The 25,412-nt window shown below is 36.6% G+C and overlaps 1 protein-coding gene across 5 annotated transcripts in view; it reads right to left on the bottom strand.

Annotated features, from left to right (window-relative positions):
* Positions 1–444: 444 nt before the first annotated feature.
* LOC128700542 (calcium-transporting ATPase sarcoplasmic/endoplasmic reticulum type) overlaps positions 445–25,412 on the bottom strand; it is a 155,042-nt gene continuing 130,074 nt past the window's right edge. For 2 of the 5 annotated variants that reach the window (XM_053793799.2, XM_053793800.2), the window contains exons 7-10: positions 19,704–19,794; positions 15,512–17,558; positions 13,529–13,646; positions 4,707–9,378 (exon numbers count right to left, since the gene is read on the bottom strand). In XM_053793799.2, the coding sequence (XP_053649774.1) occupies positions 9,178–9,378; positions 13,529–13,646; positions 15,512–17,558; positions 19,704–19,794 (2,457 nt within the window). In that variant the 3' untranslated portion in view covers positions 4,707–9,177. Of the gene's footprint in view, positions 1,184–1,269; positions 1,429–2,706; positions 2,767–4,706; positions 9,379–13,528; positions 13,647–15,511; positions 17,559–19,703; positions 19,795–25,412 lie in introns of those variants that run through there. The other 3 variants (XM_053793804.2, XM_053793802.2, XM_053793803.2) reach the window with 3 other exon arrangements.

Below are 25,412 nucleotides of genomic sequence, written 5' to 3' on the forward strand. Positions count from 1 at the left end.
AAAATATTTTAAGGTAAGTAACGAGTGTACTGTATATGCATTTTTTAAGCCTAGTTCTATTGCTCACTTAATATAGGATAGTATAAATCTATCATCAGGCTTTGATATGCACTTGAAAGAGAAAAAAGGCTATAATTCACTGTACAGCAATTTTCACTTTACAGCAGTAGCCTGTAACCTAACCTGCTGTATAAGTGTGGCCCACCTGTATTTAAAAATGTTAAACTATTCTTGACAGATGTGCTAGTGATATACAATACAGTATACTATAAACATCAAAATTACTTGTACTGTATCTATATTTTTATAGAAAAATCGTTAATGTACAGATGCCTAGACCTGCTATATAAACATTAGTTCTTCCTCATCAAAGTACGACCAAATACAAAGGGTGGTACAACTGCACCAGTGGTAAGTTTGAAGGTTAGACAAAATCCAGAGGAATAACTTTTAATCGTTTATTCTATCATCAACAATAAATGAGTGGTACGTACAAAATGAGGTACAAAATTGCACCACATCTTTGTACTTGAACAAGTGGATGTTTGTATGATCATACATGGCTCTCTGATGGGCAATTTGACATGAGCACAGACATAGGACATAACACACTTGGTGTGACTTTTGGTAACATTTGCCCAAGAGCAGTTTGGCTAACAGTTTATTTTAACAAGGGAATTAAAATAATCTAGTTACTCTAAATCAAATTACAACACAAATAAATGTACATTTTCATCCTCTATTGCATCCATTGGATGGAGAATGTTGGCAAGGTGATGGGCCAATTTAAGAATTCTCCCCTTGCATGTGAGAAACAATAATACTTATAAGGTGCATCGGGCACAAAGAGGGCCAAGGCACTGCAAAGGGAGGTCGAGATCTCTGGTGGAGGTGAAGGACCTCACACACCACCACCATATGCTGCTGTCCCACCATTAGTCCATGGCCACTGCTTCTTGAAAGCCCTGGGCATGAGCTCTAGGGATGGGAAATTCGCCGGTGTGTTGACAAAAGTTCTCTTGGTGTGGTGGCCATGGTGGGGGTAGTGTTGAGCTCATCACAGACATGGCACTGACAGTTAGCAGGTTAGTACAGCTAGTGCTACTGACTGTGAGGAAATTATAAAAGCTGGAACAGATGTTAACTTGCAACCTTTACCACTTTCGCTTAACTTCTTCGGGTACTGTAAAAAACAGCAATATCTATATTAGAATTTAAGCACAAAAAAAAAATTGCTAGGTTAATAGTTGCTGCTACTTCTACTAGCCATTTCCAAGTACACTACGAAAAATAAAAAGAAATTGTGAGTCAGAAGATATTATAAAAGAAATATCTACATCTACACCATTAGTCAGGTGCCTGAGGATTCTGTGATGGCTGCGAATATTTTTCTAGGTGACGACTGCTCTTACTTGACCTGCTCGGGCACTGCAAGGGAGAACCATACGCATTATACAAAGGCAAACATTGTAGCAGTTCAGCGGTGTGGAAAAAAAAAATTACATTTTCAACCAACACCCTATTTAAAGTTGTTTTGTTAAATTTTCTTAAAATTGCTGAACAAATATCTAATTTAAAATGATAATGATTATGCATTATTTTAAATTGTATTAAGAGAACAGTGTTCTGGAGTGGGACAATAACAAAAAAGGTATACAAGTTAAGACTGGTTAGTATCATTTTAATGATTAATTTAAACAATTATCAATGTAAAGCCTTGATCTCTGCAATTGATGACTTTTTTCCATTTTATCTTTTTCATTCTTAGTTAAATAAAAGGCTCTTTGGGGGACTCGGTGCAGTGTAATGCTCACATTTACTACTTAACAAATGTGGGAGTATTTTATTAAATATGGTAATCTAACATAATTAATAATACTACAGCAACATCGTTTTATGAACCTTCTGACTCTTGGTCTTCAAAGCTCTTGTGAAGGAAAGACACAAGTAGCAGAACAAGCTTTTAATGGAACATCACTCTGATGTGTTAAGAGCTTTGTCAAGTTATGAAAAACCTCTAATTTATCTAATCTGATAAAGCTCTAGCAGAGTGAAATATTGTCCTATTAAATACTTGTTCAGCAATGTGTGTTTTGATCAACATCATTGGCAGTATGCCACTCCAATCTAATGTTATCTTGCATTGCATATTTTTTCACCTCTACTGTTTTTCAAATCCACTGTGTTTCAGCCTTATGCACCCTTCAATGGGGGTGACTTGATACTGGTGAAGGGTTCTTGAGCTAAGAAATTAAAACTATCTTTCCCTCCTTCAAATAAAACCTAATTACTTCCCAATTCCCCAGGCTCTCTATGTCCCTTGTGGGTTAGTGCTTCCCTACGAATATAACAACTGCATTAATTTAGCCTTACACGGTCTAATCTTTAAACTAGGCAAACTACAGCCTTTAGTTTTCTAAAGTACTAATGATGAGTAGAGATATTTTGTTAAAACTAAAATACAACCAATTATCAGAAGAAAATTAATAGAAATTTTATGACCTATGTCTTAAATCTTATCACAAGAAATTTAACAAGTAGGCAATTGCATCATTAAGCTAAAAAGCATCTATAAAGCGAGCAAACACTGGCAGTGCGAGTATTGTCAACTAGAATCAGTGGTCCATCTATGTTACACTTTTATTAGCAGTGCACATGAGTAGTCTAACATCAACACCTGGAATCTGAGCACCGACGAAAACTTACTGTCGGCAACCAGAGAGATCTACAATTGCGAGTGAGCAGTTCATTTCCTGCCTTCCAAGGCTGAGGGAACAAAGGGATAGGATGAGTACACGGTCAGTGGAATAAGGGAAAAGTGCATATGGAGGGCGAGTAGATCAGAGGGAGCTGCAGCAGCCCCTTGTGCACTTGTTGGTTTCTTCACAGCCGAGCAGGCAAAAAGGGCAGAATGGGAGGGCAGGTGTAAAAAATCTGTTTGGTTTTAAAAATTATTCATCAAAAATATTAACTAAATGGAACTAAATGCAATTTTTTAAAAAATGTATCACTTAAAATTTGTGAAAAATTTAGAGCACAATACAAAAGAACTATACAGGCAATTAATGATAAATTTATGGTTTATTGGAGGAATGGGATAAGTGAACAGACATGCAGAGAATGTGTGGTGGGAACAGTTAAGCAGATTATTTACAAAAGGGTACAATAAATTTAGGAAGCACTGTAAGAAATAAAACCATGGAAATAAAACTTGTGTAGGGTACTGTAAAATTTTCCGTTAAAAAGGAATTGATATCCAAAGTTTCTCTAGTATCACAACAAAGTGGGCGGACAAATAATATAGGGATTGGGAAACTATCAAACCATCTTTTTCCAATAGGATTCCATATAATTTTACTATTTATATAAATCTAAACATTTCCCACCAGTATAGATGAAATTCTGTTACAGTATTTAGCAAATTCTCCAAATTTCACTTCTCAAAAAACAAAGCAAAAAAAAAAAAATTGAGAAATGCACAAACCATAAACAAAGACTATTTTTTCTTGAGGATTACAATACTACAGAACTTTAAGAGTTACTAATTATGAACAGAGTTAAGATAAAAACGTGCAGTTTAATGATGTTTAGTTTAATCACTTTCTGTATTTTTTACACAACATTTACCAATATTCACAACTTCTACATTTGTAAATTTTGAGAGCTCAGAATTTTTATTAATGTCTTATGATTAAAAAAAATGTGCAGTTATCATCGATCATTTATGTGTCCCCCGTCCAGAGCAAGAGAAGTGAAAAAAAACATTTAAGCCCTTTCTGTCTGACTATTTGTTACTCTTTTATAGCTTCTTCTGTTTATATGTATACCATACTGTAATAAAGTACAGTACACCCATTACATATTGCAAATACATAAAACAGTTCACTTTTAGTTACAAAAATATTTAACTGCTTCTGTTATATAGTTGGACATTCAATATGTAACTGATTCCCATTACATAACGTGTTTAAAATCTGGGATATAATTACGGTAGTGTTATGCTATATGTAAATGGCCACAAATTCATTTACCATACCTTTTAATTGTTAAGCACCACTTATTATATTTTCCACTACCTTTAAATTCTGCCATCAAAAATTATTAGTACAATATATTGTTGAGTTACAATTTTAGAAAATATTATTAATGATATTTATCAAACTTCAACATTTTCACTGGCATTTATTAATCCTCACTACTGTTTCGATGAACAGACTTTATGGTTTAATTTAAATTTAATAATATTTCTTCACTGTTTTGTAACAAAGCATATTTATAAAATGTTAAAGAGTTTCCTGTGATAATCTCCACCTACCAACACTGGGATGACAAAAGTAAATCACCCTGTAAAAAAAGTAATGAAAAAATAATGTATTAAACATGAAATCTTAAGATTAAAACATACACACTATTTAGCATAGTCAGTACGTGTATGCCTAACATAACTCAACTAGGTTAATTCACTTATATCTAGCCCTGTAACTAGGTCATTTGTACTATGCATAGGCTAACACGACAAATAGAAACTCTGGTTCTTACCTGGAACATCCTATGTAAGGCCTAAGGATTATTAGTTACACTCCACACTACACAAATGGCCAGAACTCTGGACATGGCTGCTGTAGATGGGCCATTAATATTTGTGCTATTAATAATATAAACAGGGTTTAACACACCACATCACAAGGCAAGACAAGACACACAAGAAACTCTTCACAATCACTTCTTAACAATGGTTTATTATTTTTCTTAACAAAACTTACATCACAGTTGAAAAAGGAAACAGCACAAATGGTATGGACACAGTGAACAAATGTTCAGATCAAGATACATAGTAGCAATATTCAGTTAAAAATATTTTGATGTCACTTGTATATTGCAGTTCTACACAAATTGAACTGAGTAGTCATTGGCTGGAGGATGTAGCTTTGACATGTATATGGACAATAACACAAGCAAGCAGACCAAGCCTTTCTTTTTGAGAAACTTTTTTGGCTCTAATTAGAGAACAATAAAATCATAATACCACGACCGGAACCTATCACAAATAACCCACACCTGGGAGAGCAAACTTATGATGATGTTTCAGACTTGGACCACTATCAAGTTGTGGCTTGACAATGGTCCAAGTGAACTGAAATGTCATCATAAGTTTCCTCTCTAAATAGAACTTAATCATGTCTTGCAAAAGCTTTACCTAGAGCAAAACCTTCCCAAATAAAGGCTTGTTCTAGGTGAAAGATTGTGTTAAATACTGACAAGTATGTAAGACACATGTAGTACTGTATTAGGATATTTTTTGAGATGTTTCCTTCATATTGGAGCAAGGGGCTAGTAACCCCTTCTCCTGTATACATTACTAAAGTTAAAAAGAGAAACTTTTTGTTTTTCTTTTTTGAAAGAAGAAGCTTCCTTCATATGAGCTTTATCATTAAGCTCCTGTGAACAAAACGTCTCCTCAATAATTACACTAATACAGATAATCCTTAATTTAATGGACCTCTGTTTAACGGATTTCAGAAATACAGGACAAAATCCGCTGGGTCAAATGATTCAGAAACAATACACAATCTCCATTGGTTGCAGAACTGTCTGGTATTGTTATGATCAAGGCAAAAACAACCTTGTGTGTATCCACAACAATCACCATTACAGGCCCTCAACTGCCCCTCAATTTGTTTGTTAGAGAGTTTACTTCATATGCATCTTAATAGGCTTGTTCTGTGTACTTATGTCTTTACCCATAAATATAGTTATCATCATCAAGATAATTTTAAAGACAACTTTTTCTGCATTATTTAAAAAAAGTAATATTCTGATGGCAAAAGTTTCAATTAAATGGTACTTTTACTAAGAAAATTCCTTTTGTTCACATGCATCTTTCCATTGATCGAGTTCTAAAAACTGGTAGTAAAATGTTAAATACATGAAACAGGAATTGCATGACAGTTAGTTTGAGTGACAACACATGTTTTTTACTAGTGATGGAAACCTCCATAACAGCTGCCATAATTATATCAGTGTAATGAACAACATTAGTTTTCAAGTGCACCTTGCAAGGTAGCTCCAAGGAATTAGATTAATATTACCATGTTCATGGGTAAACAATACACCCATATGGCTCATACAGTGACTGGAGAATGAAAAGCAATCAAGTTTAATTTGAGAATGGGAAGGGAAGCTCAAATGCTTTGGAAAAAATGCTTACACTAGCATTAATATACCCACTTTTGAAGGGTCCAAGGTATTGGAGCTATATTCCCCTTCTGTTTTTTTTTTCTTTAACACCCTGGCTGTCTTCCCACTGAAGCAGGGTGACCCAAAAAAGAAGAAACACTTTCATAAAGTTTTTCTTCTTTTTTTACATTTAGTAATATATAAAGGAGAAAGGGTTACTAGCACCTTGCTTCCAGCATTTTAGTCGCCTCTTATGACACGCATGGCTTTCAGAGGAAGGATTCTTCTCCACTTCTCTGTATCAAAGCTAGTTACCTCCCATTCCCCAGTTAATGTATGACCTATACAAGTTCGCCACATCCCCATGAACATTATAATAAATGGCAGACTAATCTTAATTACTGTTTTTATGAATGGTACAGACAATGACTCTGATGTATGTGATTACACAAAGATGATAACATCTCTCATGATCACTACAAGGTTATAACAATCAAGAATTCTATTTCTTATAACTAATTCAAGTAAAAACATCTAGCTACACTGGATGAAAAAAATTGATTCTCACATGACAAGATAATACTGTATAACTTATGAGGTTCAGTGAGTAAACATAGTAAGTTATACTTTAATATCTTGCTAGTTGTTCTATAATATTATAAATGCCATAAAAATGGGGAAAAATATGATTTCTTTCCTTAAAAAAAGTTTATGAATAAAAGTGAATTAAAGATAATGAGTACAATGAGGTAAACATAAAATAATACTCACATCAGTTTTGTTGGTGTGAGTCGTGGGAGAATAGCAGAAAGGTCATGGAAAGGTAGAGGGAGGTGACAAGCAGGAAAATACCAGTCGAGGGAGGGAAAGTACAGCTTAAGATTACAAAGAGTCGCACTTCCTCTTCACTTGGTTGGGCCAATGTTGGTTGTCCTTGGTGGTGACATGTCCTTAGTTGTAGGTGATGATGATAATAATAAAGATTGTTGGTAGTAAAGCTCACAGGTATCAATGGTAGCCTTTGTTCCATTCATGGCCAGAAAGTTTTACAACAGAGGTAGAGGAAATAGTGATGGTGGGCAGGGATAATGATGATGGGAATGGTTGTTAAGGTAATACAGTAGCAATGCTTAGGAATGAAGTTTCCAAGTCGAGTTTAGGCAAGCACAACCACACACTTCAGACTAAAGGGTACTGAATTTATATATAACTTTTCTATTTAACTTTAAACTTTGTAAATATAAAGCATGATTGGCACTGACACTAATACAATACTATCATTTGGTCATGAACAAGATAAAATTAACATGATAATACTGATGGATATCTGGTCGAAGAGGAGACTAGCTTGATTGTACTGTATGAAAGCACCAAAGCACTCCTCTATTTCTTACTTATTTACGAGGTCTTGTGTACCTCCTTGGATTCCAAAAATTAGTAAGTAGCACATGTGTAGAGTTAAGAAGAAACAACCCAGTGAACACTAGGATATAGCTCCATAAGTGTCTACAGAAAGAGGGGATGGTTTCATGTGTGGTATAATAAATAAAGTAGGAACTAGGATGAATTTATTCCAAAATCTCTCAAAATCTCTCAAAGAAACAAATATGCCATGCAAACACCTCAACCTCGCAGTCCATAAATAAAAGTCTTCAAAAGATTTCTTGTGAATAAAGTTCCAAAGATGCAATGGGTAATGAAGGCATAGTTTATTTTAATGTTTTTTTGCAATTACTCATAGTTATCTTGTGACTATACATATGCAGAATAAAAAATAACATTTGCAATAACTGTGACTTCCTGGCCACATCATTCAGGATAAAAAACGATCATGTGCACATACCAAAGATTCTTAGATAACTCTGAACACGCATGATTTCAGAAGGTCAACTTCTAAGAATGAACGAATGATACCAATCAGGAAAGAAAATGTCAAAATGCACCAAAAAAGATATGTATAAAAAAACATTATCCATTGCACATATCCACATGTTATTACAAACTGCAATGACCTTACACTACACACTACTAGGGAATACTTTTAATGTACATCTACAAGATGTGAACCATCCAAATGCTCTTGGTAGGATACGATGGCATGCTGGGAGAAGGGAGGTGGTGGAGAGGCAGGGCCCAGATGCCACCAAATCAAATGAAGGCACAAATTTAAAAAACTTTCTACTTCAAATGTCTCACTAGATTTACCCTAAAAAATACCATTTCATAATTTCATCAAAAAATTATTTATAAAAATGTACTGTTTTTTAATTTAGTTATGGTTGTTGATAAATCATGTATCCCACAAGCATGCATTCACTCCCATTAATGCTGATCATTAGTTTGTAAATTTAACCAACAATCCTGTCAAAAAAAATGTATGATGAATCTTTATATCTGATCCCAGTTCCATGAATCTGCCATCATAAACTTTAACATGAATGGAGTATGGGCAGGTATCTAGTTAAACAAACTGTCTGCCTTCAGTTCTGCAGGAGCTTTGGTCTGGCAGTCTCAGCCACCATCTTGGGACAGGTGGTCAAATGTCTTATATTTGTGTCAACTCTCAGCACTATTTTATGTACAATATACTCGACACTCACACTGCCCCCAACTTAAGCAAACAGCAGTGGTAACAGCAGCAAACAGCAGTGGCAGCTGGCAGCCACAGCAGCAACAATAGCTGATTCACATGGTGTAATTAGGGGCAACAACACTTGTCCGACTTTCAAGACTCATGTCACACACCCTGAGTCTTCCAGTCCCACTTGTACCTTTCAGTGAGCGGGAGCACAACAGTGCTCAAGTAGCACATAAAACATTGTAAAAAGTTGAATATCTCTGAATGAAGAGGCTCATTTGAACAAACCTCCTCAAAGTGAGAAAATTCTGTCCAAGTCTAATCACAATGTTTGTCTTGCTCTCTACTAAGTCTTTTTAAAGTTTTCAAAATATCACGGGTCTGATTCCCGACAGCACATTATGTTAAGGTGGTGACTGAGGTTAAAAGAAATAAATCTTGATATAGACAAGATAGGTAGCCCAGGCTAGCACAATCCAGTGGCACGAAAACAGTGGGTTCTCACCGTCGGTGTAATTACGAGCGACGAACTTTAGAGTCTCATCCAGCAGCAATACAGGGAAGGAAATCTTCAAGACAGCAATCCACTGGGGCACTGACAGTGGCATCACCTGGAACACAGTCTGAACACAAAGGAATAAATTAATGCATACTGCAATAATTATGCTTGAATGTGTTAAAAATGTTGAATGATTAAAAAAAAAGAACACTATCTCTAAAGATGAAAAAAATCACAACAAAACTAAACCAAATATACAAAAATTAGAAAACTTAAAAAATGAAAAAAGTCTCTAATTTACATTAACTACTTACCAGAAGGAATAAAATACTTTAGGAACATGTTTCTGCATGATGCAACAATCTTATGAAAAATAAAAAAAAACACAAATGGCTGAAAATCTCTACAGGAAAACTTTCATAAACTTTGACAAAGAGGCAACCAGAAGGTGACGTAACTTAACAGACACAAATACAATGCAATAGAAATAGCAGAAAGTAATAACAAGCCACATGAATACAAATTGTTAGACAAAACATGGAAAGTGTCAACCAAAGGGACCATCAAATCATCACTGATAAAAGTGTCACAATTTTTTTTTAATACAATGGCCTTCGCCCACCAAGGCAGGATGACCCAAAAAGGAAGATATGTAGAGTTTTTCTTCTTTATACATTTAGCATTTTATACAGAATAGGTTACTAGCCTCTTGCTCCTGGCATTTTAATCACCTCTTACGACATGCAAAACTCACAGAGGACAGATTCTTCTCTACTTCCCTATATACAGTGGCACCCCGGTTTTCGTCCTTAATCTGTTCCAGAAGGCCGGTCGAAATCCAAAATGGATGAAAACCTAAGTAATATTTTCCATAAGAAATAATGCAAATCCAATTAATCCGTTCCAGACACCCAAAAATATTAAAAAAAAATACATTTTATAGAGAATAACTATAATTTTACATACAGAAAACAGTGAGAATTAAATATAAAGCACTAATTTTAATGGATAAATGAACATTTAAATCACTATTATATACGTCTGTTGAAGACTCTTGTTGGCATATGAAAAAAGGCAAGGAGGGGAGAGAGAAGAGAGGTTATTGTTTGGAAGAGGAATCCCCTCTATAAGGACTTCAGGTACCAAAGCCCTATCGCTTCTTGAGCTTGTTGAACCAGCCTTTGCTGGCCTTAAATTCACTAACAGCAGCACTCGTTCCAGGATTTTCTTTACGAGATCCACATACAACTGCCTTGCCTTTTCGCAAATTATCCCCTCCACAACACTATCTCCCACTGTTTCTTGATGATCCACACCAACAACAACTTCTCCACATCTCCATGGGGAAGTGGAACAGAATTCTTCCTCCATAAGCTGTGTGTGTCATAAGAGGCGGCTAAAATGCTGGGAGCAAAGGGCTAGTAACCCCTTCTAGTAACAATAATAAAGTTAAAAAGAGAAGCTTTTGTTTTTCTTTTTGGGTCACCCTACCTCGGTGGGATATGGCCAGTTTGTTGAAAGAAGAAGATATATACAAATGAAATTGTGATAACTGGTATGTTACTCTTGTAAACTTTAAAGCAACTTTCAGATATGTAGTTGAAGTATGGCATAGCCAACAAGTGATGAAAAAGACTTATAGCAAAAGGAGACCTTTATTAACCCTTAAACTGTCCAGGCCCGGTGGCCTGGTGGCTAAAGCTCCCGCTTCACACGCGGAGGGCCCGGGTTCGATTCCCAGCGGGTGGAAACATTTCGACACGTTTCCTTACACCTGTTGTCCTGTTCACCTAGCAGCAAATAGGTACCTGGGTGTTAGTCGACTGGTGTGGGTCGCATCCTGGGGGACAAGATTAAGGACCCCAATGGAATTAAGTTAGACAGTCCTCGATGACGCACTGACTTTCTTGGGTTATCCTGGGTGGCTAACCCTCCGGGGTTAAAAATCCGAACGAAATCTTATCTTATCTTATCTACGTTTTTTCAACATTTGAAAGTATGTAAAAAAAAGTAGACCTTTTTTTTTTTTACATTTGAAAATATGTAAAAAACGTAGATCTACTTTTGGGGCACTACGCATGTGAACGTAGATTCATGTTTGGACAGTTTAAGGGTTAATATGAAGTTTCAGTTATACGAGGTTGTATCATTTATGATGATAATTTGTGTAGGTGAAACATCAAACTAATAAAGGCCTCTTTTTGCTCTCTCTCTATATTTTTTTACCAACCTTCATTAATATGGAGAGGGAAATGGTAAAAGAAAGTTCACAAAATATGTTGGATCAAAATTGGAAAATGAAGTAATGGTGCAGTGTTTACACCTAAAATATGAGAAAGTCCACTGATAATGCCTTTCTTGGCTGACAAAAAAAAAAGGAAACAACCATATACATACATGATCGTAACAGGATATGAAAGAATGGACAAAAAAGATTCATAAGTCCTTTACCAGGGAGAACAAGAAGCCAAATCACTGACAGAATCATAATAATATGACTGTACATAACACACAGACAGGCAGGATTCAAACTCATGGTAAGCAGGTCTGGTAGTCGTAAGTCTGGCTTACTATACAATGGACCCTTGGTTTTCGTCGATCTTAGTTATCGCCGATTTTGGTTTTGGCCGACTTTTTTCATTGATTTTTGGCTTTAGTTTTGCCAGTTACCTTAGTTTTTGTCGATCGTACGGAACCTGTCCGGTCCCCAGCATGCAGACAAAGCAGGAGATGGTGTTGTGCAGTCCATTATTTTTGAAAAGGCAAGGCAGTTGCATGAGGATCTCATAAAAAAATGCCTGAAACTAGTGGTGATGAAAGTGAATTCAAGGCCAGCAAAGGCTGGTTCGAAAATTTCAAGAAGTGAAGTGGCATACAGAGTGTTGTAAAGCACGATGAGAGTGCCAGTTCAGACAAACAAGCAGCTGAAAAATTCATTGGAGAATTCAAATGTTATGTAGAGTCTGAAAAATTCCAATCCCAACAAGTCTTCAATTGTGATGAAACAGGCCTCTTTTGGAAGAAAATGCCAAAGAGGACCTACATTATGCAGGAGAAAAAGGCACTCCCAGGACACAAGCCTATGAAAGACAGGCTAGCTCTGTTGTTGTGTGGTAATGCTAGTGGGGATTTCAAAGTGAAGCCTTTACTGGTGTATCACTGAAAATCCCAGAGTGTTCAAGAAAAACAGTGTTGTGAAGAGTAAATTGTGTGTGATGTGGAAGGCCAACAGTAGGGCATGGGTCACCAAGGAAATTTTCTTGGAATGGTTTAATGAAGTGTTTGACCGCAGTGTGGAAAAAATACCTCCTGGATAAGAAATTGCCACTCCAGTGCCTCATGTTAATGGAATTCCGTTTTGTAACAGTGAAGTGTTTGCCTCCTAGCACCACTCCTCTCCTCCAGCCCATGGACCAGCAGATCATTGGCAAATCTTAAAGAGATGCCTGAAACAGACCTATCTGGACAGATATTTTGTGTGACAGGGCTCCAGTGACTCTCAAGCTGGTCCTAGTGACAGTAAAAAACAAAGGAGGGAAGTGACCCCAGATAAGGACTTGGTACCTACAGTCCTTATGGAGGGGGATTTCCCTTATAAAACAATAACCTATCTTCCCTCTCCCCTCCTCCCTGCCTTCCTTCCAGCAACAACAGCCTTCAAAAAAGGTAAGTGTCATGTTTAATGTTCATTCTTTTGTGTATGTAAATGTATATTTAACCCTTAAACGGTCCAAACATATATACGTTCACTCGCGTGGGGCCCAAATTTTTTGAGAGAAAAAAAATTGTTTTGTTTTAATAGGAAAAAAAGAGCATATGGTACCCAGGTGTCCTCAATTATTTTAATATGGTGCACAGTGAGTGTGCACACCCATTCTCTCATGTCTAGGCGACTCAGGCTTATCGTGGCAATGTTGAATGAATGACAAAGAAAACATATATATACGTTTGGGGCGCTACGCGAGAGAACGTATATAGTATGCGTTTGGACCGTTTAGGGGTTAAGGTAAAAAAAAATTTTTTTGTTGATACTTCTGGGTGTCTGGAACTGATTAATTCCATTTACATTATTTCTTATGGGGAAAATGGTTTTGGTTTTGGCCGATTTTGGTCGATGGCTCTGGAACGGATTAAACACGAAAACCAAGGGTCCACTGTAGGTTCAAATCTTGCCCATTTTGAGAGAAGGGGCCAAATGTTCACCAGCTGATTAAAATGTTTTAAAATGCTACCTCTGATGAGCCTTCCTGACTTCAACACATCAGAGCACTTACACTGAGGATATCAATGTAGAGGATGATGAAATGGAGGGTCATGGAGAGGGCCATAGCCGCCAGCAGCCAAAAGTTGACCCAGGGAGGCATCACCAGCAGCGACTGGTTCTCAGACAAGCTAAAACAAAGTATAAATTAAATAAAATTGAGATAAATATAATACACATACATTACAATTTGTATTTTCTCCTCAGTTTCCGTTAATGGACCTACATGTACTGCATGCTCTAAGTTCCCCCCCCCATGTGCTTTGTCATACCTATTATAATACTGTATAAGCAATTATATATGAAAGCTTTTCTTCACAGAGTGGTACACCAACTAAATGGTTTGCAGAAGAAGGTAGTATGATAAGTACTGCAACTAACAGAAACTTTAAACCTTCATGGTAGATTAAGTATTGAAGACAGAACAAATAGGTAATTACTCTCACTTGTTCTTTCCCCACTTGTTCATTAGCTCTAGGACTATACAGGACAAAATAATCCATTCCAGTGTAAGGACATCAGCAACTCACGTAAACATGACACAAGAAAACATTTTACATTTATAATTTACAGTTAAAATTTACAATTTTTACAGTTACAATTTACAGAATGCTATAAAATAACATTATTACTTAACACACACTTATTACATTTTTTTTATTCGAAGGATTCTCTAAGGTCCCTCGACCCCACGAGTGCTAGCCAGGGTTGCCAGTGCATGATAATAAATATATAAACATAAGAATTTTTTCTTATTCCTTAACTTGATAAAACTATTGTTACTATTGCTACTACAACTACTACACTCTCTGCTTCCTTGTCAGAGTTCATGGGTTCAAATCTAAAGTATTACTACTACTACTATCACCACCTCCACTACTATTACTACTTCTACTACCACCTCCACTATTACTACTAATACTACTACCACTACTACTTCCTTCTTTCCTTCTCTCGTCGTGACTTGTCTTTTGGTCTTTTTCATTTTTCCTCACTTAACTGTGACTTGATAATGGTCCAGGAGATGCCGAGACATCATTTAAAGGTTCGTCTCTACTAGGTTATTTGTGAATTCTTCTATATAAATAATGATTTCCCCTGCACATAGTGTCTTTTATAACTATTGTGAAGAAAAGACACACAAGATTCTTTTGGGACAACATTTCACTCTGAGTAGAACTTTATCAAGTCATGATTTAATTAAATTATATGTAGAGACCTTGTGTGCAATGTGTGCCTTTTCAATCCAGAGGTTAAATGTACTTTTTAAAATAGTGGCAGATGGCTGGAAAAGAATTCAAGAAAGTAGTATGATAAAAATCAACATTTGTTTAGGGTATGTATGATGAGTCAAAGAAGTCAGGGCACCATGAGCTGAACTCAACTTGTGTAGATCATTAATTATTTGACAGTCAGAAAAAACTCCAATAAATTTTCAAAATCACAGGATAATTGCATATTTTTTTACAGTCCCCACTGCTTGAAAATTCCTTATCTGCAATATCTGTTCAAATGCTCTTTGCAAAAAGATCACTGGATAATGTTAAATGCTGAATAAATGATCGCCAGTTAATCAGATATATCAATAACCTACTATAAAGTTCTTTCACATGTTTGTTTTGTTACATGCACACTCACTGCCTCACTATAGACAAAATTTATAAATATTTAGGTTTGTGGTACCAAAACGTTGTTGGAAAAAGACAAAATGCAGACAGACATTTTATTGGAAAATTTTCAGTCCTGGAAATATTTGTCACTCCCAGAACCAAAATGTTTCTTAATGTTTGCATCTTCTGTCTTCATCCAACTAAAATATACGTATAGACTAATTCATAGTACATACAGTACCTTGACTACTGTTTGAAATTCCTGAGTACCAATGACTTATGGGTAATGAAAAACTAAATGATACAACAAATTACAGTATTTGACAAGTGATAGTCAACCTCTGGTGCTCTTATTTATAAAAATACAAGCAAATAAAACACTTTACCTGTTAAGAGCGTTGAGCATTTCAATGGTGACCAGCACAGAGAGAGCCATTGTCATGGGAGCAGGGTGACTGAAAATGCCGCAGTCCAGTCCCTCAAAGTTCTCAGGATCACCGAGGCAAGACAGATGGTGAGAAATTTGGTAGTAGCTCAAGTGAGGGCCAGTAGGATCATACATGAACCACCATGATGCAGCAAAGACGGTGGCTGCTCCCACATAACCACCAATGGCCATGTAGCGGAAGAAGAGCCAGCCAGAAATGAGGGACTCGTCAGCTTTGCGGGGAGGCTTGTCCATGATATCGAGATCTGGGGGATTAAAGCCCAGGGCAGTAGCAGGCAAGCCATCAGTTACCAGGTTGACCCACAGAAGCTGGACAGGGATGAGAGCCTCTGGAAGACCAAGTGCAGCAGTGAGGAAGATGGACACAACCTCACCAATGTTGGAGGAAATGAGGTAGCGGATGAACTGCTTCATGTTGTTGTAAATAGCACGACCCTCTTCTACAGCAGCCACAATGGAGGAGAAGTTGTCATCAGCAAGTACCATTTCAGAGGCAGACTTGGCCACAGCTGTTCCAGAACCCATAGCAATGCCAATTTCAGCCTTCTTCAGAGCTGGAGCATCATTCACACCATCACCAGTCATAGCTGAGATCTCATTCTCTCCTTGAAGATATTCAACAATCTTTGACTTGTGGAAGGGCTCCACTCGAGAGAAGAGGCGGGAACGCATAACAGCTCTGCTCTGGTCTTGAGGAGAAAGCTCATCAAACTCACGACCAGAGTAAGACATGCCAACTGTGTCTTCATCTTCTCCAAAAACACCAATACGACGGCAGATGGCCTCAGCTGTTGCTTTGTTATCTCCAGTAATGACTATAACACGGATACCAGCATCACGACATCTTTTAATGGAATCGAGAACTTCCTTACGTGGTGGATCAAGCATACCAACCACACCAACGAAGGTCATATTAACTTCATAGGTATAGAATTTACTAGCTTCTCCCAAATCCATATCTTCAGGCTTCATTGGACTATCAATTGTAGCAAGGCCCAGACAGCGAAGAGTATCGCGACCACAGCCATAGTCACGTGTAACAGAGAGGATCTTCTCTTTCACTCCAGCAGTAAGAGGGACCTTCTGAGTGCCAACCCGGACATGGGTGCAGCGATCAAGGACACCCTCAGGGGCTCCCTTGCAGAACATCTTAGGTCCGGTTCCCAAACGTGTAGGTTTGAGGGGAACACAATATGAAGACATGGATTTTCTGTCACGTGAGAACTCCAGAGTGAATTCTTTTTTCCATTTTGTCTCCATGTCGTGCTTAGCAATGATAGCAGCAGAGCGGCGATCCAAACCAGATTTAGACATATTGTATGGATTGATCTTCTCACCAAGGACAATAAGAGCAGTCTCAGTTGCTTCACCAACTTTCTCAAAGACATTCTTGAATTCATTATAGTCAATAGAAGAATCATTACACATTAAAGAAATAGTGGCCAATTCCTGCAGTCCCTCAAAGTCAGAGCCCTTCACCTTAGAACCTTTTAAATAAACATCACCAATAGGTTCATAAGTGGAGCCAGTAACCTCAAACTCTAGCAGAGAGCAGTCATTTCCCTCTACCTTGTCCAAAATGAACATACGGGCCACAGACATCTGGTTGGTGGTGAGTGTACCAGTCTTATCAGAGCAGATGACAGAAGTACATCCTAGAGTTTCAACAGAGGGAAGAGATCTGACAATGGCATTCTTCTTGGCCATACGGCGAGTACCAAGAGCCAAACAAGTAGTAATGACAGCGGGGAGACCTTCAGGAATGGCAGCAACAGCCAGGGCAACAGCAATCTTGAAGTAATAAATAGCACCCTTGATCCATGATCCACCATGAGCAGGATCATTGAAGTGTCCAATGTTGATAGCCCAGACAGCAACACAGATGATAGAGATAACCTTGGATAACTGTTCACCAAACTCATCAAGCTTCTGTTGTAGGGGAGTTTTGATTTCCTCAGTCTCAGCCATCTGGGTTCGGATCTTACCTAAAATTGTACACCAAAATTAGGTAAATGCTTGAATTTACAGTAGCAAAAAAATATATGCATCAGCAATAAATTATAATAATTACAAAATTATTACCGTAATGTAAACTTTTTTGGCAAATTACAATGCTGAATACAATTCTTAATTCTCACCACCTAAGCATAGGTTCTTCATTTTTTACCAGTACTGACTCAGAGCAAGAGTTTGTTTGAACAAGTGCATTTAGTGACAAGTAGATAGATGTGGGAACAGACACACAAGGTGCAGAACAAACAACAGTTCAACCCCAATACAGCCTCTCCTCACTTAGCGGCGTATTCGTTTACCGACAACTCAGACTTATGATGGGCTCTCTGGCAACATGCATACCTAAATACATGTAATGTATATTAGAGATGATTTCCTGTATTCTGTTATTACAATATACACTACACTACTATATAAACATTTAAAAATATACTAAAAATGTTATAAATGGTACAAAGATGGCATTAAAACAATATCAAAGATGGTTGACACAAACCCACTATCATTATCCACTATCATTGTTTACCAACGTGGTCTTAGGAAAGAAACTCCATCGTTAAGTGAGGAGAGGATGTATTGCATATTTATACTCATACCTGTTGGCATTATCCTTCTACATGCATGTAGTACATCTCTAATTTTTTAGTTGTTTATATTTCAACTTTTGTTCATTTTTAATTTATCACAATTTTTTCTGTGCTGCTATATTTGTACAAGATCCATTTTTTTTTTTCACAGATTCTGATGATGGTGATTATTCACTGATGCAATGATAATAAAGTCCATTTTATAAAAATCTTTCCTACTGCTCTCAGATTGATGGAAGGTTATTTGACAAAAGCTTACTTGTGCGCAGTTATTATATCCTTACATGCAAGTTCAGGTAATTCATCTATAAAATTCCTAACACAATACCTGTAAGAGGCAGAACATATTGAACTGTACTGCAAAGAAAATGACTTTGACAAAGAGAAGAGTTACTGGGAAAAGTACTGGATATATAATTTACAGTACATAAAGAATAAACCATACCACGGGTGAGGTTTGAACCCACTAATTGTTTGTTTGCAATCGTCTCATTACGATTTCGTGAGTCACATAAAGAATAGGTTGGGTGATCATATTTCACCTTCTACTCAGTACAGTGTAACTACAAATATCCAAACTTTGAAATTTCAAAAATTTTAAAGATTCTGAAACTGTCCCTAAATTTTTTAAACTTCATTTCATTTTGTGTTGAGAAATGATCTATTGATGTACATTCAGCCACTAAATGCCAGAGAATTTAAGCAATTTATTGAAAACTTTCAGGAATGGTGTCATATCCTGTAAGCAAACAGCGAGAGGAAAGTTTTATGATAGTCAAGAACTATAATAAGTTAACTATAGCTTACTGGTACTCCAACTTAATACACAAAATTCTTGATTATCCTTAACAATAAAATTAATTTATTCCTTATAAATGCCTCAAACAGGAGCAAGGGGATAGTAACCCCCTTCTCCTGTATAAATTACTAAATTGAAAAAGAAAAACTTTTGTTTTTCTTTTTAGGTCACCCTGCCTTGGTGGGATAAGGCTGGTTTGTTGGAAAAAAAAATGCTTCAAACCACACTCTGATATAATGAATGTTCAGACCATTTCCCTAAATGTTAGCATAAATTCATCTACATTTAACATAATATAGATGAGTTATTCAATCCCCTTCTCCTGTATATATTACTAAATATAAAAGGAGAAACTTTTGTTGATCCAAGGAATTGGACTTATTCTCCCCTTCCTTTGATCAAATCTGAATGCTTCCCATTCCCAAGGCACTATATGACCCTTTTGGGTTTAATGCTTTCCCCTTGATTAAAATAAATCAATAACAAAACAATGGAGACAAATTAACCTCACAAGAAAAGGCTTAATTAGACTACTGCTTTACACCAGTGATGAACAACTCTCACACTGAATAAATATTAGTGAGTGATCAATGACCCTGCCTCAGTGAAAGAAAGAAGAGTCATTCAATACACATGCTTCAGTAACAGAGATAATATGGAGTAATTTAAAAACTTGGGGAAAACATTATAATAACATTTAAACATGAAAGTGTGTAGAAAGTGTCACCTACCAATAGCAGTTGCGAGACCAGTACCAATGACAATACCCCGAGCTTTGCCAGCAGATACATTTGTGCCCGAGAATAGGATGTTCTTCTTGTCCTATGGTGAAATACAATAAAATTAGTGCCAACATAAAACATAAGCATACCTAAATTACATTGCCCAATGGTTCGTAATGTATTACTTCCATATCTGTAAACCACAACATTTTAGTAAACTAATCTAACTAAATCATTGTCCACTAGTTATAAGTTAGTTTTAAGGCTGCCCCAAATGCTCCGCATAACCAAGGTCTTTATGTTAGTCTATTAAACATGTTAATTATTCCTATATCAACTGTATAATGTACTATATGCAAATAAAAATTTTAATTTTGATTTCAACATTTTTGCTGGGCAGTCAAAATCTTTAACTTTTGCTAATACAAGTTTAATTCTTGTATTAAACAAGTCACAAACCCAATTGTTGAGACAAATACTGGGTATATCAAAATAAAAAATGAACATAATAGCTATTGTACATATTTTACAATACAGTATACCTGCACCCTAGGATATTTCCAGTAACAAAATCTTACAGGTGTCACGATGCCAGAGGCTCTTGATCCAAGGAATTGGACTTATTCCCCCCTTCCTTTGATCAAATCTGAATGCTTCCCATTCCCAAGGCACTATATGACCCTTTTGGGTTTAATGCTTTCCCCTTGATTAAAATAAATCAATAACAAAACAATGGAGACAAATTAACCTCACAAGAAAAGGCTTAATTAGACTACTGCTTTACACCAGTGATGAACAACTCTCACACTGAACAAATATTAGTGAGTGATCAATGACCTATTCAGTGGATGAGTAAGTCAGTTGTGCAACACTTGAGCATCTTCATGATAGAGACATCATGAACCAGTGACTTTATTTCTCCAGGAGAGACAATATGTGGTAGTGTAAGGATGAGATGAAGTGTTAAGGCTGAGGGACTGATCACCTCAAATTAACTCATCTTGTCTCTCTTGTTAACTCTCTGTGTTGGACAGATAAAGCCGCTGGTTGGTAAAATATCTCCACAATAAAGATAGCCAAGTATTGCACGTGTGTTTTATTCATCTACTTGTTGTCTATGTAAACTATTGACATAATAAACCAATGATACTGACTAGCTGCAGATATGTCTTTTTTACCTGACATTTAGCTCAGTGTTGAGCTTCATAAAGTTTAACAGCTGTCTTGCCAGAAGTGAAAAGACATCATAATTTGGATGACCCTCTGAACTGCAACACTGCCACCCCCACCTGCAGTACTCTGAGAATAAGTACTGTGAAGACAGGGAAGGGGATGTTGCAGTTCGGAAGGTCATTCAAATTGTGATATCTGCACACTTTGAGGCAATCGGAACAAGGGACTTTCATTACAAACTTTCTTTTTTTACTAAAGTATACAATCCAGTTTATAAACTGAGTAAAGGCAATGAAAAGTATTCATTGTCACAGGCCATTGGTAGTTTGAATTTTTTATGAAAGACATGAAAGCTAACTGTGCCACTCAAGAGGTGCAACTGTGCCACTCAAAGGCCAAAGGTTGTACATCTCTGCTATGGTTTTCAAAATTTTCGGTTGCTGCTATCTGAAACAGCAAGCTAAAGCTTGGAAGGCAGTGAGAATATTCACAGGTGGTGAACCAATCATGCCCAGCAGCAACTTAAACAATATATTTCATATTGAAGAAAAGACACGCTATATTGGGACAATGTTTCTCTCTGTGTAGAGCATTATCAAGACATGACTTCATAAAGCTCTACATAGTGAGCAGTGACAAGATAAAGTTCTAAATGGTGAAACATGACTGCACAAATCTCTACAGTGAAAAATTACTTTACAAAGCTCTACATAGAGCAAAAATCACAATAAAAATGTGTTCTGCATCCTGTGTCTTTTGTTCACTACTGTTGGCAGTATGACATTTGGATCCAACACAATTCATAATCATGTGCACATGCATGATAAAATACATCCTGAAAACAGGTATCATTCTAGATGCAAATTCAGTTATCCTGAAGCATTATCACCAGCGGCAGATTCAATAGGGAGAGCCCTGGTGCAACACATACACATGCAATATATTTATACTGTAACACTAGTGAGGTATTCATGGGTCTGGGTTGTGAAATAGAATTGTGATGTGCCTCACATTTACGCCAGTGAATGTTACTATATATTGTCCTCAATTATCAACAATAAAATTTGACTAGAAACAATTTTATTTTAATATTTGTCGTCAACGGGTACAGTGTACCTGGGTATAATGAATGAAGACTATTACTAGGAGTATACCTCTCTAGGGTTAAAATGTGTATAATAAACCACCAAGTAATTTAAAAAAACAACTTTCTTCTGACCCTTTAAAATAATTTATTTGTTTCCAAACTGAAACCAAGGTGTCCTTCATACCCAGGGCCCTGGGCAACTGATATTTTTGCCCTAATGTTGATCAGTCACTCATCTTTACATATGATTTGTTAAATCTCATCACAGGATTAGATGGCTGGTTAATGGGGGTTAATGGCTGGTTAATGGGGGTTCATGACCCTACACTAGGGTCATGAACACTGTGCATAACCTTATCACCACCAGACAAGAATACTTTAATTCCTACAATAGGGGGTAAAGTCAACTCTAAGCATACATACACTAAGAAAAACACACTTATAGATGTGTATATGGTGCCACGTGGCCTTGCAGCTAAAGCTTTCGCTTCACACAGCGAGGGTCTGGGTTCGATTCCCAGTGAGGGTAGAAACACTGGGCATGTTTCTTTACACCAGTTGTCTATGTTCACCCATCAGTAAAATGGGTACCTGGAAGTTAGTAGACTGGTGTGGGTCACATCCCGAGACAAAACTGACCTAATTTGCCAGAAATCCTCTGCATAACAAGCAACTTTCTATATAGTAGTATGTCATTGATGTCAGCTAGGTCTGTATACCTTGTACATGTACTTGTAGTAAATAACGACATTATTATTATTAACCAGGTTAGAGTCTGAATATAAAGGAGGTATCAAATGCTAAGTGATGTTTAGAAATACCTCCCCTATCTTCAGTCCTCACTATCCTTCTACCATAAAAAACTTGGGTTTTGATTTCCATTTTTACATTTATTTTTTCACTGTGTCATGTTACATTCCATTCTACCAATTCTCACTTCACTTGATCATATACACTGACAACAAGTTATTACAGAACTGACCATCAAGTAGGTCCAAACTTACAAGTCTATCAGAGACAACATATACATGACACATATGACATATACATGATACATACACAACATATACATGACACATACGACATATACATGACACATACACAACATATACATGACACATACGACATATACATGACACATACACAACATATACATGACACATACACAACATATACATGACACATACGACATATACATGACACATACACAACATATACATGACACATACACAACATATACATGACACATACGACATATACATGACACAACATATACATGACACATACGACATATACATGACACATACAACATATACATGACACATACACAACATATACATGACACATACGACATATACATGACACATACACAACATATACATGACACATACGACATATACATGACACATACACAACATATACATGACACATATGACATACATGATACATACACAACATATACATGACACATACGACATATACATGACACATACACAACATATACATGACACATACAACATATACATGACACATACACAACATATACATGACACATACACAACATATACATGACACATACACAACATATACATGACACAAACACAACATATACATGACACAGAGATAGGATGTTCCAGAGAGGGGACACAGGGACAAGGGGTCACAACTGGAAGCTGAAGACTCAGACGAGTCACAGGGACGTTAGGAAGTATTTCTTCAGTCATAGAGTTGTCAGCAAGTGGAATAGCCTAGCAAGTGAAGTAGTGGAGGCAGGAACCATACATAGTTTTAAGAAGAGGTATGACAAAGCTCAGGAAGCAGAGAGAGAGAGGATCCAGTAGCGATCAGTGAAGAGGCGGGGCCAGGAGCTGAGTCTCGACCCCTGCAACCACAATTAGGTGAGTACAATTAGGTGAGTACACATATGACATATACATGACACATACACAACATATACATGACACATACGACATATACATGATACATACACAACATATACATGACATACACAACATATACATGACACATACACAACATATACATGACACATACACAACATATACATGACACATACACAACATATACATGATACATACACAACATATACATGACACATACACAACATATACATGACACATACACAACATATACATGACACATACACAACATATACATGACACATACACAACATATACATGACACATACACAACATATACATGACACATACACAACATATACCTAACTTTATTTTCAAATACACCTACAAATTTTGTGTTCAATTTCCAATGACTAAACTCAGTTACAATTAAAAAAATAGATGAGCATTGCTTTATTATACTCATAGGTAAGTTGAGAGGACGTAGGAGCCATGCAGCACCTGAGTAATGGGAGGTAATCAGGTTTGATTCCCCTTCCAAACAGTAAGCCCTCCCTCCCTCCCTCCCTCCCTCCTCGCTATCTTCCAGATGCCATCAATAATCTTCAATAAAGATAAGTAAAAATGTTACATGTTTATTTAAATTTTTATTTATCAGTTACTAATTGTACTATGTATGTTTGTTATATGTAAAACTATAATGTAATCTCTATAAAATGTATTTTTTTGTGAATATTTTTAGGTTTTTGGAGTGGATTAATTGTATTTCCATTATTTCTTATGAGAAATATTGCTTCGACTTTCGAACATTTTGACTTTAGACCTAGGACCTGGAACAAATTAAGTTCGAAACTCGAGGTTCCACTGTACATGTATATATATTATATCACATATACACACACACATACCTAGTAGTGACCAGTAAAGAGGCATGGCCAGGTGCTGTGACTTGACCCCTCCAACCACAAGTAGATGAATACACACACACACACACACACACACACACACACACACACACACTATAATAATCAATAAGACCCCCTATAATTTCCCTTATTGTCACTTTTGTGTGAAACGAAAGCCTGTAATTGTTTTACATGATGGTAGGATTGCTGGTGTCTTTTGTCTGTCTAATAAATATGCAAGATTACAGGTATGTCTTGCTACTTCTACTTACACTTAGGTCACACTACACATACATGTACAAGCATATATATACATACTCCTCTGGGTTTTCTTCCATTTTCTTTCTAGTTCTTGTTCTTGTTTATTTCCTCTTATCTCCATGGGGAAGTGGAACAGAATTCTTCCTCTGTAAGCCATGCGTGTTGTAAGAGGCAATTAAAATGCTGGGAGCAAAGGGCTAGTAACCCCTTCTCCTGTATAAATTACTAAATTTAAAAAGAGAAACTTTTGTTTTTCTTTTTGGGCCACCCTGCCTTGGTGGGATATGGCCAGTTTGTTGAAAAAAAAAAATTGTCACTTTTATTACTACTTTATGATACACAAAAGCAGTATACAAATACACAAGCATAAGCAGTATAAAGAATATACATGTATGTATGTGTATGTATATAACAG

The sequence above is a fragment of the Cherax quadricarinatus genome, chromosome 65, assembly GCF_038502225.1.
Source record: "Cherax quadricarinatus isolate ZL_2023a chromosome 65, ASM3850222v1, whole genome shotgun sequence".
Taxonomy (NCBI): domain Eukaryota; kingdom Metazoa; phylum Arthropoda; class Malacostraca; order Decapoda; family Parastacidae; genus Cherax; species Cherax quadricarinatus.